The sequence below is a fragment of the Pseudorca crassidens genome, chromosome 1 (genome assembly GCF_039906515.1).
Source record: "Pseudorca crassidens isolate mPseCra1 chromosome 1, mPseCra1.hap1, whole genome shotgun sequence".
Taxonomy (NCBI): Eukaryota; Metazoa; Chordata; class Mammalia; order Artiodactyla; family Delphinidae; genus Pseudorca; species Pseudorca crassidens.
The window spans coordinates 73,829,418-73,847,775 of NC_090296.1; the positions used below are offsets into that span (position 1 = coordinate 73,829,418).

The window sequence follows — 18,358 nt, forward strand, 5'->3', positions numbered from 1 at the left end:
AGATGTATTTCTGGTGTATCTGTGGAGAGGAAGGTGATCTCCGCGTCTTACTCTTCCGCCATCTTCCCTGGGTCTGGGGTCTAGATTTCGGGCAAGGTTGGCAGCAGAGTGAGGCCGGGCAGACAGTCAGTCCTACCGGAGACGGGCAGTTTGGGCAGGGACTCTGTTAGATATTTTTAAGAAAGTAAATTATTTTTTTTCGTCTAGTACTTGTATGGTTTGATTTTTTTACATTTAGATCTTTGATCCCATCTGAGTGTTATTTCGGATTATGATGAGAAGTGTGGACCCAACTTTATCTTTTTTCCCCAATGATTCTCTATTTTGTTTCAATGTCGTCTATTAAAAGTTAATTGTTTCTCAGTGATTTGAGAATTGTTAACCATATGTTCAATTGGGCCTTGTATGGAATTTCAATCGTCCCTTTGATCTGCCTGTCCTACCCATGCCAGTGGCACACAGTTTTGGGGTACACTTTAATACCTAAAGGAGAGTCTCTGGTAGGGTGGAGAATAAGGAGCCTTACTCTGAGAAGAGATAGGTCCTTCCATCACTCCCCAGAGCGGGTAGAGGGGAGATGGAGGAATGCATGGCTTGGAGGAGAGAAGAAGCTCACCCTGACTCCCAGGATGGGGGCGACGGGGATTCACTTGTCCTGGGGAAGAGACCCCATTTTCCTGGAGGAGCTCACACTCAGTCCTGGCACACATTTGCTGTGTATTGAATCATGTTTAATGAACAAATGAGGAATCGGTTATTTCCACTCTAGATGTGGATGTTTGTTAAGGCTCTGGGAACCGCCCTGGATCTGGGCTCTGCCCCAGAGAAGGGGAGTCAGTGACAGGGGGTGTCACTCCAGCCCCCACTCTTTGAAGCGTCTCATCGTTCTCCGTATCCAGGGCAGGAAGCTGGAAATCCTGGTGAAGACTGCTGGAGGAGTCCCAAACTTGTTTCCGTAGGAGACGATGCCCTGGGCCACGTTGTTACACACAAGGGGGCCACCGGAGTCCCCCTGTGGGCAAGCAGAGGAAGGGACACTAAGCCGGGCCTCCATTCTCCAGGCCTCCCCGCTCCTGAGGCCCTAAGGCCCGCCCTCAGAGAAGACAGGCGTGGGTGGGCTCCTTCCACTGCTGGCTGTGTGTGAGATGGGAGGCGGAGGGGGAGCAGAAGTCGAGCTTCTGGATTTTTCCATCACTGGGCTTCAGCCCTGGCTATGGTTATTCTCCAGAACAACCCAGGCCAAGGTACCTTCACCGGCCCCAGGAAAACGCTGCACATGTACGTCCTGTGTCTGGTGCACCTGCTATTCCCCCAGAGACCGGATTGACGGGGAAAAGTCCCCCACCTCACTCTGCTCTGGGCCCCAGACTGAGGCCATGGGGATGTAGTCTGTCCCCACTGCCCAGTCTGCCCACGTCCCTTTGTCTCGGACAGTGTCGGCAGATGCCCGTGGTCTTACCAGGAAGGTGGATTTCCTCTCTCTTGGGTCGCCCACACAAATCTGTGTTTGGCCAGTGTAGACCATGAAGCGTCTACTGCACTCCTCATTCCTCTGCACTGTCAGCTGCACGTCTTGGAGCGTGTCTGTTCTCCTTTTCAGGTCGAGACGGCCCCAGCCGGCCACGGTGCACAGGGTCCCAGGACTCAGCCTGTCCTGGGTCTGCGGCAGAGCCACCGGCCTCACAGCTCGAGTATGTCTGACTCTGCTTCTCAGCTGGCAGGAAGCATGCAGGCACTCAGGGACTGTCTATGCCATGCTCACCCCATGCCTACCACCACCCTGGGAGTCTGCTCGGCTTCCCCGTCCCTGGTCCCCCAAGCTGGGAGGGAGCCGCCCGGGTGAAGTACCAGAGGGTCGGTACCTGCAGTAACATGATGTCATTCTGTTTCTGCTGATTGTGCCCGCGGTGGGGGATGGCTCTGAGCACCGGTATGCGCTGCTGAGTCCTTTCCAACCTGCTGATGTTGTGGGCCCCCAGGATGACACTTATTTGTCTGCAAAGGAAAGGGAGCCTAGAAGTAGGTCTGAGCTGCAGGAACTGCACTCCCCGATGCAGGTCACGTGACAGCCCAGGGCGGCGAGACCTCAGCCAAGGGAGGTGGGGACAGGAGGGCTCTGGCACTGGGCTCTATGCCCTTGGTCTCCACAGCCTTGAGCTGTGGGTGGTAGGAAACTCAGTGACCTTATATTTGGCCTCCCCTACAATAAAAAAGGAGCTTGAATTCATATTTTGAGCCCCAATGCGTGCCTTCCATCTCCCCATCTTGCTCTTTTTGATCAGGTCCTCCTTTCTCCCCATTTACAATGGCCTGCTCCCTGCTCCCCAAGCCCTAGCTGCTCTTTTTTCACCCCTTTATTGCTAGAACCCTGCTTTCAATGGCTCCTCTCATGAAATCTTCTGGACCTGCTCTGCTGGTGCCCAGAAGCCCCTTAGTGACTCACCTTCCCGAGCAGTGAGCTGCTGTCATCACAAAGTCTTCTCGCACCAGAAATCCCCCACAAGTGATCAGACCCACTGGTGTCTGGATCTGAACATATGCCATGTAAGGGTGGGAATAGGGCCTGGCCTCTTGGCCTCCGATGATCTGCCCTGGAAGGAAGCATTAGGCACTTATCTCTGCACTGACAGGTGTGTGGGCTTCGGCTTGGTGGCTCCAGAAATGTTAGAAGATGGCGAGGCAGGAGAGGTGCTACACGGGCCGGAGAAGCTGGTGGTTCATGAGAACTGGGTCTGCAGGGCACCAGCCTTGAGGGAGGCTCCAGGAGTCTGCAGGAAACGCTGCTGGCTCCCCATCCCAGCCTCAGCTCCCTCCCACCTCCCCAGAAGGCAAGGCCAGCTGCAGCCTCCCATAATGAGGAAGGTTCCTCTGCTGTGGGGATGGCAGATCCGGAGCCCTCTGAGCAGCCTCTCCCTGCAGTCCCGTGCTACTTTCTTCCTCAGGGAGTCTCCAGATCCCTGTGAGTCCAGCTCACGGCCAGCTCATGAATTTAAGGCTCTAAGGATGAGCCGGCGGGCCTGCTATTGCTGTATCTTTATCTCCTAGGCTCTGCCACAGGAGCTGCAGAATGAGTTCAGAGAGCATGTTTATATAGCAAGTAGTACGTGCCAGGACGACTCCAGGAATTTTATGTACACTGAGTCATTTAACTCTCATGTCAGCTCTCTGAGGTAGGCCTGACATAATTCCTGTTTTATAGATGATGGAGCTGAGGAACTCTGAACTCATACAAGCTGCCCAATGATACAGGGTTAGGGAGTGCCTGAGTGGTCTGGCTCCAGAGTCTATGGGATGGGGTTGGCCTCTGAGGATGGGGACGGTCACTCACCTGCCCTAGCCCTGGGAGGCAGGAGAAGGACCACCAGGAGCAGGAGTGGCTGCATCGTCCTGGGAAGTCTGCCCAGTCAGTTGCTGCTGGTCTTCCTCCTGCCAGACTTTGAGCCCCTGAAAGAGGAAGGAAGGGTGAGGGTGGGGGCTTGAGAATTCGCATTCCCATTCTCCTGCTGCTGTGCTAGGTTTCATCACCCAAGGCTGCCCAAGAGGCTTGCCCACTAACTGCCAGTGATGTGGGGGAAGATAGTAACCCAAGGCTTCAGCGCAATATCCCGCACAGCTGCTGAGTCATTACTGGCCGTGGAAATGGGAACCCAGGGCAACAGGGATGGGGACAGGGTCACTGTGTCCCAGAACCTCAAACCCACCTAATTCAATAATCCCTACAAGCATCAAAGCTGGGAGCTCTCTATTTCCTCCTTCCTCTCCCTCATTGACTGGAGCCTGCATGTCTTCACCCTTTGGTCTTAGCCCCCTGTTGAGACCCTTGCTGCTCCCACTTCTTTCTAGAAGTTGTCATGCAGACTGAGTAGCTGTCTCTCCTGAGTGTGTGGAGGGCACTGCCAGAGAAAGGAAAGGGAAGAATGAGGCTCTCCACTGACCATTATGCTCTCAGGTCTCTTGAGCCCCAGCAAACTCTCAGTGAAATCCTGACACTGTGGACGACTTCTGTTCTCCTGCTTCCTACTCAAGGCAAAGGCCTTTATGTCCCAGAAGGTTCTCTGCATGCAGAAAAGGCCTAGTGACTTGATTTTGTTGCAAGCCATCAGACCCTGGTGGAAAAACATCTCAAATCCTATTCATCCATGGTATAAGCGTCCCATCAACCTAATCCCATCTCTGCCCCGGGGGTGATAGCTCCTAAGAAGGAGGTACGTCACTGCTGTGCTCCCTGTAACACATGAAGAAGTGGACCCAGGCATTCATCATTGAGAGAAAGGCATGGCAGAGTCCTGCAGAGAAACACAAGGGGTTGTGAGACAGTTTTCACAATACTTCAAAGTTTCTCTGTTGGCATAGAAAGCACTACAATATAGTAAAATTTTTGCAAAAGTATCAGAATTGAAAGCTAATACAATTCTCAGTCTTTTATGGATTATGATAAGCCCACTTGAAAATGTTATAAAATTAAGGATCCTCTCCCTATATATAAATATACACAGGTTATAGCTTATTTTCAGAGCTGCCAAGAACTTAATCCTTCCTCTAATGCACGGTTTATGACTGCAACCTCATGAAATTTCTTCATGCATCTGAAAAGTAATATGCAGAAAACAGGGAAAAAGAAACGAAAATAGTATAACAGCTTTATAAGTGCCTTAGCATCTGGGTAATTTTAATTTATCGTTAATTAAAGTTTTACAACACTTTATTTTATTTTAAAAACTTTAATGTAACTTTTTTACAAAGTAAAGGATAAAGAGTAGCATGCGAAGAAATGGGAGTCAAATATATATGCTCCCAATGATCTTAATAGAGATGTAGATAAGGGATTTCATTAACAGTGACTAGGATTTCATGCCCATCTTCCCACCAAAAACAACCGAAAGAAACCTGTTTAAAGTGGCTAAAAACCTTAAAAGCCTTGAAGAAATGCAAATGTAGGAGTGAATACCAGGCCCAAACTGAAGGAATAATGGGTGTCCAGTTAGACAGTTACTACTGTTCTGTGGAAATTTGCTGAACCCACAAAATTCAAACTTCTGTTTTAATGAGCATATAAAGTGAGAGGTATAGAAATCAAAGAGGGAGGAGATATGGGGATATATGTATATGTATAGCTGATTCACTTTGTTATAAAGCAGAAACTAACACACCACTGTAAAGCAATTATACTCCAATAAAGATGTTAAAAAAATAAAAAATAAATAAAATTTAAAAAATAAAAGAAATTAAAAAAAAAAACAAATCAAAGACCAAGACCCACACAAGCAGGTCTAGTCAAACCCTCCTCACAATAAGCTGGGAACTGAAAAGTTTACACACTCAAAGTAACAAAGAAGAGTTAATGGGCAAGTGCTTGCATGTAATTTCATGAAAGATGGAAATAGTACTGGACTTTCATGGACTCTCATACCTTGAACTTCGATTAATGTTGTTATGGACTGTTTGCTAAAGTACCTGGCAAAATCAAATGCAAATGTAGAGGAAATTCACTTAATTCCAGTGTTTGAATTACACCTAAATATTGTTTTTCAAGTACAATGACAAACATATAGTCAAATATAAACAGATCAACAAGCAAGCAAAGATATAAGACACCATGACTAATAAACAATAGATAAGAGAAAAAATACTTTAATTATTGGGATAATACTATTAGTAAAATAAAATATAGATTGCAAAAAAAATTATGCTGAAATAAAAACAAGCTTTAAAAGCACTCCCATGTTATGTCATAATTCTAGTTATTACTTTAAAATGTATATCTCAGAAATTACTAAATTTCCTTGTCAATTGCATTATTATGAACTTTCACCAAATCTTTAACCGTGGTCATTTTTAAGTCTTTTGTCATTTACAGACAGTTCTGGGTGTACTCGATGCTTTTGCAAATATGTTCCTATAAAAGGGTTTCATCTTCAAGGAATTCATAGAAAAGACTCTGAAAAGTACAGGTTTCTGGTAACTGACTATACTGCTGAACTGAATGAATAAGCATTTTCAGAACTCTAATGGAAAACTGATGAATTCATAAAAGTGCTAACAAAAGATCAAGATGAAAAAAAATTAATTACACGGGACTGAATGAACTGATGAGGATGATTATAATTTTTGTGACTTTCTGTTTGAATAATAAAAAAAAAAAATCTCACAAGGACTCAGAGGCAAAAAATATACAAATCAATTTTTACTGCAAAGTAAAGGAGCTGTTCCAGTGGAGGATTCCTGGACTGAATGTCAATATTATGACATAGTGTGTTTCATGTTTGGTAATTGCAATCATTATTGCTTTTGTTGTGGTCATCCATTTACAATGCTTGGTGTCAGTTTATTTACCTCTTGTAAAAATAAAATACAGTGTGTGTGTGTGTGTGTGTGTGTGTGTGTGTGAAAAAAAAAAAAAAGCACTCCGGGGAACATTAACCTTAAAAAAATGACATCTGAAAAAGACCTAAATACAACTTCTAAAAGTGAGAAATATGAAAACACCAAAATTAAAGTCACAGTGAATAAAGTTAATAACAGATTAGACAAAGATGAAAATAGAATTACTAACCTGAAATAGCTCAGAAAGAATTGTCAAGAATAGAGCACAGGGCTTCCCTGGTGGTGCAGTGATTGAGAGTCCGCCTGCTGATGCAGGGAACATGGGTTCGTGCCCCGGTCCAGGAGGATCCCACATGCTGCAGAGCGGCTGGGCCCGTGAGCCATGGCCGCTGGGCCTGCGCGTCCGGAGCCTGTGCTCCGCAACGGGAGAGGCCACAGCGGTGAGAGGCCAGCATACCGCAAAAAAAAAAAAAAAAATAGAGCACAGACAGGCATAAAGATAAAAATATAGAAAACAGTAGAATTAGAAGGTTGAACATATATTGAATTAAAGTTCTAGAAGAAGAGAGAGAGAATGGGGGAGAAAAGTAATATATAGTGAGATAGTGGTTGAGATTTTGTTAAAACTGATGACAAAAATGCAGTTAGAGGTTAAAAAAATACCAATAAATCTCAAGCAGAATACAGAAGAGAAATCTATACCTAGAAATCAATATTATAAAGAAACAGCAGAAATCTTAAGGACGAGTAGAGTAAAATAGATTACACACTTTCAAATGAATGGCAGAGCAAAGGGAGAATTTTCAACAGCAGCAGTGAGTGGATGCTACTCAGGAAGAAATGTCTTCATAGTCATTCGAGAAGATTTTAAAGTACATCTTATAAATTGATTAGTAATGTTATAGAAGTTATGAATAGCTGATGAAAAAACGAACACATATAGAACATCTTACCCAACAAAGGCAGATTACACACTTTACAAGCACATATAGATGTTGACCATAGATTAGGCCATAGAGTAGGTCTCAAAAATGTTTAAAGGATTAAAATGATGCATCATTTTTCATAGACCACAATGAGTTTAAGTTAGAATTTCATAACAAGAATATGAGCAGAAAATCCTTATATTTTTAAAACTAACAAAATAGACTGCTAAATACAGAGGATCCTTGAACAACAGGCATTTGAAATGGACAGTTCCACTTACACATGGCTTTTTCTCAGTAGTAAACACTAGAGTACTACACTACCCATTGTTGGTAGCAAAACCACAGAACAGAGGACCAACTATAAGTTATACTTGGATTTTCCACTAGGTGAAGTGCCGATGCCCCTAAACTCCCACGCTGTTCAAGGGCCAAATGAATCATGAGTAAAAACATAATGGAAACAAAAAATGAGTTCAAAATGATTAATAATGATGAAAATAATTTATAGTAAAATTTGTTGAGTATATGTGAATAAAGATGAAACTTGACTATTTAACACTATACCTCAAATTAATTAATTTAAAGGTAAAAACTTAAAACTTTGGATATAGGAGAATTTCTTTATACATTTAACATTGGGAAAACAATTTTATACAAAATATACAAAGCACTAACCATCAATAATAATGCATAAATTGATCTACATTAAATGTTTGTTGTGTATATATGAATAAAGATGAAATTCTGATTACACAGGACACTTTTTTTTGAATTATTGAATTTTATTTTATTTATTTTTTTATACTGCAGGTTATTAGTTATCCATTTAATACATATTAAGGTATATATGTCAATCCCAATCTCCCCATTCATCACACCACCAACCCCCGCCACCTTCCCCCCTTGGTGTCCATACGTTTGTTCTCTACATCTGTGTCTGAATTTCTGTCCTGCAAACCGGTCATCTGTACCATTTTTCTAGGTTCCATATATATGCGTTAATATACGATATTTGTTTTTCTCTTTCTGACTTACTTCACTCTGTCTGACAGTATCTAGATTCATCCACGTCTCTGCAAATGACCCAATTTCGTTCCTTTTTATGGCTGAGTCATATTCCATTGTATATATGTACCACATCTTCTTTATCCATTCGTCTGTCGATGGGCATTTAGGTTGCTTCCACGACCTGGCTATTGTAAATAGTGCTGCAATGAACGTTGGGGTGCATGTGTCTTTTTGAATTATGGTTTTCTCTGGGTATATGCCCAGGAGTGGGATTGCTGGGTCATATGGTAATTCTATTTGTAGTTTTTTAAGAAACCTCCATACAGTTCTCCATAGTGGCTGTATTAATTTACATTCCCACCAACAGTGCAAGAGGGTTCCCTTTTCTCCACACCCTCTCCATTATTTGTTGTTTGTAGATTTTCTGATGATAGCCATTCTGACTAGTAGGAGGTGATACCTTACTGTAATTTTGATTTGCATTTCCCTAACAATTAGTGATGTTGAGCAGCTTTTCATGTGCTTCTCGGCCATCTGTATGTCTCTTTTGGAGAAATGGCTATTTAGGTCTTTTGCCCATATTTGGATTAGGTTGTTTGTTTTTTTAATATTGAGCTGCATGATCAGTTTATATATTTTGGAGATCAATCCTTTGTCCGTTGATTCATTTGCAAATATTTTCTCCCATTCTGAGGGTTGTCTTTTCATCTTGTTTGTAGTTTCCTTTGCTGTGCAAAAGCTTTTAAATTTCATTAGGTACCATTTGTTTATTTTTGTTTTTATTTCCATTACACTAGGAGGTGGATCAAAAAAGATCTTGCTGTGATTTATGTCAAAGAGTGTTCTTCCTATGTTTCTCTCTGAGAGTTTTACAGTGTCCAGTCTTATGTTTAGGTCTCTAATCCATTTTGAGTTTATTTTTGTGTGTGGTGTTAGAGAGTGTTCTAATTTCATTCTTTTACATGTAGCTGTCCAGTTTTCCCAGCATCACTTACTGAAGAGGCTGGCTTTTCTCCACTGTATATCCTTGCCTCCTTTATCATAGATTAGTTGACCATAGGTGCGTGGGTTTATCTCTGGGCTTTCTATCCTGTTCCATTGATCTATGGTTCTGTTTTTGTGCCAGCACCATATTGTCTTGATTACTGTAGCTTTGTAGTATAGTCTGAAGTCAGGAAGTCTGATTCCTCCAGCTCCGTATTTTTCCCTCAAGACTGCTTTGGCTATTGGGTGTCTTTTGTGTCTCTATACAAATTATAAGGTTTTTGTTATAGTTCTGTAAAAAATGCTATTGATAATTTGATAGAGATTGCATTGAATCTGTAGATTGCTTGGGTAGTATAGTCATTTTCACAATATTGATTCGTTCAGTCCAAGAACATGGTATATCTCTCCATCTGTTTGTATCATCTTTAATTTCTTTCATCAGTGTCTTATACTTTTCTGCATACAGGTCTTTTGTCTCCTTAGGTAGGTTTATTCCTAGGTATTTTATTCTTTTTGTTGCAACGGTAAATAAGCGTGTTTCCTTAATTTCTCCTTCAGATTTTTCATCATTAGTGTATAGGAATGCAAGAGATTTCTGTGCATTAATTTTGTAACCTGCAACTTACCAAATTCATTGATTAGCTCTAGTAGTTTTCTGGAGGCATCTTTAGGGTTCTCTATGTATAGTCTCATGTCATCTACAAACAGTGACAGTTTTACTTCTCCTTTTCCAATTTGTATTCCTTTTATTTCTTCTTCTTCTCTGATTGCCATGGCTAGGACTTCCAAAACTATGTTGAGTAATAGTGGTGAGAGTGAACATCCTTGTCTTGTTTCTGATCTTAGAGGAAATACTTTCAGTTTTTCACCATTGAGAATGATGTTTGCTGTGGGTTTGTCATATATGGTCTTTATTATGTTGAGGTAGTTTCCCTCTATGCCCAATTTCTGGAGAGTTTTTATCATAAAAGGGTGTTGAATTGTGTCAAAAGCTTTTTCTGCATCTATTGAGATGATCATATGGTTTTTATTCTTCAATTTGTTAACGTGGTGTATCACATTGATTGATTTGTGTATATGGAAGAATCCTTGCATTCCTGGGATAAATCCCACTTGATCATGGTGTATGATCCTTTTAATGTGTTGTTGATTCAGTTTGCTAGTATTTTGTTGAGGATTTTTACTTCAATATTCATCAGTGATATTGGTCTGTAATTTTCTTTTTTTGTAGTATCTCTGTCTGGTTTTGGTGTCAGGTGATGGTGGCCTCAGAGAATGAGTTTGGGAGTGTTCCTTCCTCTGCAATTTTTTGGAAGAGTTTGGGAAGGATGGGTATTAGCTCTTCTGTAAATATCTGATGTAATTCACCTGTGAAGCCATCTGGTCCTGGGCTTTTGTTTGTTGGAAGAATTTTAATCACAGTGTCAATTTCATTACTTGTGATTGGTCTGTTCATATTTTCTATTTTTTCCTGGTTCCGTTTTGGAAGGTTATACTTTCTAAGGATTTGTCCATTTCTTCCAGGTTGTCCATTTTATTGGCATAGCATTGCTTGTAATAGTCTCTTAGGATGCTCTGTATTTCTGCAGTGTCTGTTGTAACTTCTCCTTTTTCATTTCTAATTTTATTGATTTGAGTCCTCTCCCTCTTTTTCTTGATGAGTCTGGCTAATGGTTTATCAATTTTGTTTATCTTCTCAAAGAACCAGCTTTTAGTTTTATTGATCTTTGCTATTTTCTTGGTTTCTGTTTCATTTATTTCGGCTCTGATCTTTATGATTTCTTTCCTTCTGCTGACTTTGGGTTTTGTTTGTTCTTCTTTCTCTAATTCCTTTAGGTGTAAGGTTAGATTGTTCATTTGAGATTTTTCTTATTTCTTGAGGTAGGCTTGTATCGCTGTAAACTTCCCTCTTAGAACTGCTTTTGCTGCATGCCATAGGTTTTGGATTGTCGTGTTTTCATTGTCATTTGTCTCTAGGTATTTTTTGATTTCCTCTTTGATTTCTTCAGTGATCTCTTGGTTATTTAGTAACGTATTGTATAGCCTCTATGTGTTTGTGTTTTTTACTTTTTTTTCCCCTGTACTTGATTTCTAATCTCAAAGCATTGTGGTCAGAAACGATGCTTGATATGATTTCAGTTTTTTTTATTTAGTGACCCAAGATGTGGTCTATCCTGGAGAATGTTCCGTGTGCACTTGAGAAAAAAGTGTAATCTGTTATTATTGGATGGAATGTCCTATACATATTAATTAAATTTATCTGGTCTATTGTTTCATTTAAAGCTTGTGTTTCCTTATTAATTTTCTATTTGGATGATCTGTCCATTGGTGTCAGTGAGGTGTTTAAGTCCCCCACTATTATTGCGTTACTGTCAATTTCCTCTTTTATAGCTGTTAGCAGTTGCCTTAGGTATTGAAGTGCTCCTATGTTGCGTGCATATATATTTATAATTGTTATATCTTCTTTTTGGATTGATCCCTTGAACATTATGTAGTGTCCTTTGTTGTCTCTTGTAACATTCTTTATTTTAAAGTCTATTTTATCTGATATGAGTATTGCTACTCCAGCTTTCTTTTGATTTCCATTTGCATGGAATATCTTTTTCCATCCCCTCACTTTCAGTCTGAATGTGTCCCTAGGTCTGAAGTGGGTCTCTTGTAGACAGCAGGTATATGGGTCTTGTTTTTGTATGCATTCAGCAAGCCTGTGTCTTTTGGTTGGAGCATTTAATCCATTCACGTTTAGGGTAATTATCAATATGTATGTTCCTATTACCATTTTCTTAATTGTTTTGGGTTTGTTTTTGTAGGTCCTTTTCTTCTCTGTGTTTCCCACTTACAGAAGTTCTTTTAGCATTTGTTGTAGAGCTGGTTTGGTGGTGCAAATTCTCTTAGCTTTTGCTTGTCTGTAAAGCTTTTGATTTCTCCATCAATTCTGAATGAGATCCCTGCTGGGTAGAGTAATCTTGATTGTAGGTTCTTCCCTTTCATCACAGTATGTCATGCCACTCCCTTCTGACTTGTAGAGTTTCTACTGAGAAATCAGCTGTTAACCTTATGGGAGTTCCCTTGTATGTTATTTGTCATTTTTCCCTTGCTTCTTTCAATAATTTTTCTTTGTCTTTAATTTTTGTCAATTTGATTACTATGTGTCTTAGCGTGTTTCTCCTTGGGTTTATCCTGTATGGGACTCTCTGCACTTCCTGGACTTGGGTGGCTATTTCCTTTCCCAAGTTAGGGAAGTTTTCGACTATAATCTCTTCAAATATTTTCTCGGGTCCTTTCTCTCTCTCTACTCCTTCTGGCACCCCTATAATGTGAATGTTTTTGTGTTTAACATAACATTGTCCTAGAGGTCTCTTAGGCTGTCTTCATTTCTTTTCATTCTTTTTTCTTTATTCTGTTCTGCAGCCGTGAATTCCACCATTCTGTCTTCCAGGTCACTTATCCGTTCTTCTGCCTCAGTTATTCTGCTATTGATTCCTTCTAGTGTAGTTTTCATTTCAGTTATTGTATTGTTAATCTCTGTTTATTTTTTCTTTAATTCTTCTAGGTCTTTGTTAAACATTTCTTTCATCTTCTTGATCTTTGCCTCCATTCTTTTTCCAAGGTCCTGGATCATCTTCACTATCATTATTCTGAATTCTTTTTCTGGAAGGTTGCCTATCTCCACTTCATTTAGTTGTTTTCCTGAGGTTTGGTCTTGTTTCTTCATCTGATACATAGCCCTCTGCCTTTTCATCTTGTCTATCTTCCTGTGGTTGTGGGTTTTTTCCCACAGGCTGCAGGACTGTAGTTCTTCTTGCTTCTGCTGTCTGCCCTCTGGTGGATGAGACTATCCAAGACACTATTGACATAGTGAAAAGTAAAGCCACAGGGTGGGAGAATTAAGAAAGGGTTTATACCTGGGAGATATATGTTTATATATAAATCATATCTATGTTACATTACAGGTCACTGGGAAGCCAATAATTTTGAAATTATACATGGAATTGACAAATATGAGAGTTGCTACTCCAGCTTTCTTTTAGTTTCCATTTGCATGGAATATCTTTTTCTATCGCCTCACTTTCAGTCTGTATGTGTCTCTATGTCTGAAGTGGGTCTCTTGTAGACAGCATATATATGGGTCTTCTTTTTGTATCCATTCAGCCAGTCTGTGTCTTTTGGTTGGAGCATTTAATCCATTTACATTTAAGGTAATTATCGATATGTATGTTCCTGTTCCCATTTTCTTAATTGTTTTGGGTTTGTTATTATAGATCTTTTCCTTCTCTTGTGTTTCTTGCCTAGAGAAGATCCTTTTGCATTTGTTGTAAATCTGGTTTGGTGGTGCTGAACTCTGACAGCTTTTGCTTGGCTGTAAAGGTTTTAATTTCTCCATCAAATCTGAATGAGATCCTTGCTGGGTAGAGTAATCTTGGTTGCAGGTTTTTCTCCTTCAACACTTTAAATATGTCCTGCCAGTCCCTTCTGGCTTGCAGAGTTTCTGCTGTAAGATCAGCTGTTAACCTTATGGGGATTCCCTTGTGTGTTATTTGTTGTTTTTCCCTTGCTGTTTTTAATATGTTTTCTTTGTATTTAATTTTTGACAGTTTGATTAACATGTGTCTTTGCGTGTTTCTCCTTGGATTTATCCTGTATGGGACTCTGTGCTTCCTGGACTTGATTAACTATTTCCTTTCCTATATTAGGGAAGATTTCTACTATAATCTCTTCAAGTATTTTCTCAGTCTCTTTTTCTCTTCTTCTTCTGGAACCCTTATAATTCGAATGTTGGTGCATTTGATGTTGTCCCAGAGGTCTCTTAGACTGTCCTCATTTCTTTTCGTTCTTTCTTCTTTATTCTGCAGTAGTTATTTCCACTCTTTTATCTTCCAGATCACTTAACCATTCTTCTGCCTCAGTTATTCTGCTATTGATCCCTTCCAGAGTATTGTTAATTTCATATATTAATTAATTTCATTGTGTTGTTCATCATTGCTTGTTTCATCTTTAGTTCTTCTAGGTCCTTGTTAAATGTTTCTTGCATTTTCTCTATTCTATTTCCAAGATTTTGGATCATCTTTACGATCATTATTCTGAATTCTTTTTCAGGTAGACTGCCTATTTCCTCTTCATTTGGTAGGTCTGGTGGGTTTTTATCTTGCTCCTTCATCTGCTGTGTTTTTCTATCTTCTCATTTTGCTTATCTTACTGTGTTTGGGGTCTCCTTTTTGCAGGCTGCAGGTTCGTAGTTCCCGTTGTTTTTGGTGTCTGTCTCCAGTGGCTAAAGTTGGTTCAGTGGGTTGTGTAGGTTTCCTGGTGGAGGGGACTGGTGCCTGTGTTCTGGTGGATGAGGCTGGATCTTGTCTTTGTGGTGGGCAGGTCCACGTCTGGTGGTGTGTTTTTTGGTGTCTGTTGACTTATTATAATTTTAGGCAGCCTCTCTGCTAATGGGTGGCGTTGTGTTCCTGTCCTGCTAGTTGTTTGGCATAGGGTGTCCAGCACTGTATCTGGCTGGTCGTTGAGTGAAGCTGGGTGTTGGTGTTGAGATGGAAATCTCTGGGAGATTTTCACCATTTGATATTACGTGGAGCTCGGAGGTCTCTTGCGGACCAGTGTCCTGAAGTTGGCTCTCCCACCTCAGAGGCACAGCACTGACTCCTGGCTGTAGCACCAAGAGCCTTTCATCCACACGGCTTAGAATAAAAGGGAGTAAAGTAGAAAGAAAGAAAGAGGATAAAAGAAAATAAAATATAGTAAGGTAAAATAAAGTTATTAAAATAAAAAAAGAATTATTAAGAAAAAAACTTTTTTTTAAGTTAAAAAAAAAAAAAAACAGATGGATGGAACCGTAGGACAAATGGTTAAAGCAAAGCTATACAGAAAATATCTCACACAGAAGCATACACATACACACTCACAAAAAGACGAAAAGGGGAAAAAATAATAAATCTTGCTCTCAAAGTCCACCTCCTCAATTTGAGATGATTCGTTGTCTATTCAGGTATTCCACAGATGCAGGGTACATCAAGTTGATTGTGGAGATTTAATCCGCTGCTCCTGAGGCCTCTGGGAGACCTTTCCCTTTCTCTTCTTTGTTCGCACAGCTCCCGGCGTTCAGCTTTGGATTTGGCCCCGCCTCTGCGTGTAGGTCGCTGGAGGGCGTCTGTTCTTCACTCAGACAGGACGGGGTTAAAGGAACTGCTGATTCGGGGACTCTGGCTCACTCAGGCTGTGAGGAGGGAGGGGTATGGAGTACAGGGCGAGCCTGCGGCGGCAGAGGTCTGCGTGACGTTGCGCCTACCTGAGGCGCGCCATGTGTTCTCCCGGGGGAGTTGTCCCTGGATCCCGGGACCCTGGCAGTGGCGGGCTGCACAGGCTCCCCGGAAGGGGGGTGTGGAGAGTGACCTGTGCTCGCACACAGGATTCTTGGTGGTGGCAGCAGCAGTCTTAGCGTCTCATGCCCGTCTCTGGGGTCCGCGCTGTTACCTGCGGCTCACACCCGTCTCTGGAGCTTCTTTAAGCAGCGCTCTTAACCCCCTCTCCTCGCGCACCAGGAAACAAAGAGGGAAGAAAAGGTTTCTTGCCTCTTTGGCAGGTCCAGACTTTTCCCTGGACTCCCTCCCAGCTAGGCATGGTGCACTAACCCCCTGCAGCCTGTGTACACACCACCAACCCCAGTCCTCTCCCTGTGCTCCAACAGAAGCCTGAGCCTCAGCTCCCAGCCCTGCCCACCCCGGCGGGTGAGCAGACAAGCCTCTCGGGCTGGTGAGTGCTGGTCAGCACCGATCCTCTGTGCGGGAATCTCTCCACCTTGCCCTCTTCCCCCCTGTTGCTGTGCTCTCCTCCGCACCTCCAAAACTTCCCCCTCCACCACCCGCAGTCTCCGCCCACAAAGGGGCTTCCTAGTGTGTGGAAATCTTTCCGCCTTCACAGCTCCCTCCCACTGGTGCAGGTCCCGTCCCTATTCTTTTGTCTCTGTTTATTCTTTTTTCTTTTGCCCTACCCAGGTAGGTGGGGAGTTTCTTGCCTTTTGGGAGGTCTGAGGTCTTCTGCCAGCATTCAGTAGGTGTTCTGTAGGAGTTGTTCCACATGTAGATGTATTTCTGATGTGTCTGTGGGGAGGAAGGTGATCTCCGCATCTTACCCTTCCACCATCTTCCAAGTGAGTCCAAAGCAATCTTGAGAAAGAAAAACGGAGCTGGAGGAATTAGGCTCCCTGGCTTCAGACTATACTACAAAGCTGTAGTCATCAAAACAGTATGGTACTGGCACAAAATAGAAATATAGATCAATGAAACCGGATAGAAAGTGCAGAGAACCCACGCACCTATGGTCACCTAATCTATGACAAAGGAGGCAAGAATATACAATGGAGAAAAGACAGTCTCTTCAATAAGTGGTACCGGGAAAACAGGAGAGCTACATGTAAAAGAATGATATTAGAATACTCCTTAACACCATACACAAAAATAAACACAAAATGGAATAAACCTAAATGTAAGACCAGATACTATAAACCTCTTAGAGGAAAACATAGGCAGAACACTTTTTGACATACATCACAGCAAGATTTTTTTGACCACCTCCTAGAGTAATGAAAATAAAAACAAAGAAACAAAAAAACCCAAATGGGACCTAATTAAACTTAAAAGCTTTTGCACAGCAAAGGAATCCATAAAGAAAATGAAAAGACAACCTCAGAATAGGAGAAAATATTTGAAAATGAAGCAACTGACAAAGGATTAATCTCCAAAATATACAAACAGCTCATGCAGCTCAATATCAAAAAAACAAACAACCCAATCAGAAAATGGGCAGAAGACCTAAATAGACATTTCTCAAAGAAGACACATAGATGGGCACAAACACATTAAAAGATGCTCACCATCAGTAATTATTAGAGCAATGCAAATCAAAACTACCATGAGGTATCTCCTCACCCTTGTCAGAAAGGCTATCATCAAAAAATCTACAAACAATAAATGCTGGAGAGGGTGTCGAGGAAAGGGAACGTCCTACACTGTAAGTGGGAATGTACATTTCTACAGCCACTATGAAAAACAGTGTGGAGGTTCCTTAAAAAACTAAAAATAGAGCTACCATATGATTCTGCAATCCCACTCCTGGGCATATATCAGGAGAAAACCATAATCTGAAAATATACATTCACCCCAATGTTCATTACAGCACTGTTTACAATAGCCAAGACATGGAATCAAACTAAGTGTCCATTGACAGAAGAATGGATAAAGATGTGGTACATATATACAATGGAATATTAGCCATTAAAAGGAATGAGATAGTGCCATTTGCAGCAACATGGATGGACCTAGGGATTGTCAAACTGAGAGAAGTAAATCAAACAGGAAGGACAGGTATCACCTGTATGCAGACTCTTAAAAAGTGATACAAATGAACTTATTTACAAAACAGAAACACACTCACAAACTTAGAGAAGGAACTTATGGCTACCAGGAGGGAAGGGTGGGGGGAGGGATGGTTAGGGAGTTTGGGATTGACATGTACAACTGCTATGCTTAGGGTGGATAACCAACAGGGATCTACTGTATAGCACAGGGAACTCTGCTCAATATTATGTGACAACCTGAATGGGAGAAGAATTGGAAAAAGAACAGATACATGTATGTGTATAACTGAATCACTTTGCTGTACATCTGAAACTAACACAGCATTGTTGCTGACCTATATTCCAATAAAAACTGAAAAGTTTTTTTTAACCTCTTTATTGGAGTATAATTGCTTTACAATGGTGTGTTAGTTTCTGCTTTATAACAAAGTGAATCAGTTATACATATACATATGTTCCCATATCTCTTCCCTCTTGCGTCTCCCTCCCTCCCACCCTCCCTATCCCACCCCTCTAGGTGGTCAGAAAGCACCAAGCTGATCTCCCTGTGCTATGCGGCTACTTCTCACTAGCTATCTATTTTACATTTGGTAGTGTATATATGTCCATGCCACTCTCTCACTTTGTCACAGCTTACCCTTCCCCCTCCCCATATCCTCAAGTCCATGCTCTAGTAGGTCTGTGTCTTTATTCCCGTCTTACCCCTAGGTTCTTCATGACCTTTTTTTTTTCCTTAGGTTCCATATATATGTGT

The 18,358-nt window shown here is 41.5% G+C and overlaps 1 protein-coding gene across 3 annotated transcripts; it reads right to left on the bottom strand.

Moving 5' to 3' along the window:
* Window positions 1-707: 707 nt before the first annotated feature.
* Window positions 708-13,556, bottom strand: LOC137225243 (cathepsin G-like). Of its 3 annotated transcripts, none has more exons than XM_067739000.1 (7): window positions 6,554-13,556; window positions 3,936-4,286; window positions 3,329-3,444; window positions 2,444-2,591; window positions 1,863-1,995; window positions 1,460-1,714; window positions 708-1,012 (listed from the first exon to the last, which is right to left on the bottom strand). In XM_067739000.1, the coding sequence occupies exons 3-7, from the start codon at window positions 3,381-3,383 to the stop codon at window positions 851-853; spliced, it is 753 nt and encodes a 250-aa protein (XP_067595101.1). In that variant the 5' UTR covers window positions 3,384-3,444; window positions 3,936-4,286; window positions 6,554-13,556; the 3' UTR covers window positions 708-850. The 3 variants fall into 3 exon arrangements, with proteins under 3 accessions (XP_067595101.1, XP_067595115.1, XP_067595108.1); XM_067739014.1 differs by having other exon boundaries at window positions 3,702-4,286; XM_067739007.1 differs by having other exon boundaries at window positions 3,329-4,286.
* Between the last annotated feature and the right edge of the window lie 4,802 nt (window positions 13,557-18,358).

Bases quoted from the DNA above. Each gene is read 5' to 3' on its own strand.
- LOC137225243 (XM_067739000.1), bottom strand. From the start codon at position 3,383: ATGCAGCCACTCCTGCTCCTGGTGGTCCTTCTCCTGCCTCCCAGGGCT. The intron at 2,592-3,328 runs GTGAGTGACCGT...GCTTCCTTCCAG, and splicing joins GCCTCCCAGGGCTAGGGCAG to GGCAGATCATCGGAGGCCAA. The intron at 1,013-1,459 runs GTAAGACCACGG...GCTTGCCCACAG, and splicing joins AGAGGAAATCCACCTTCCTG to GGGGACTCCGGTGGCCCCCT.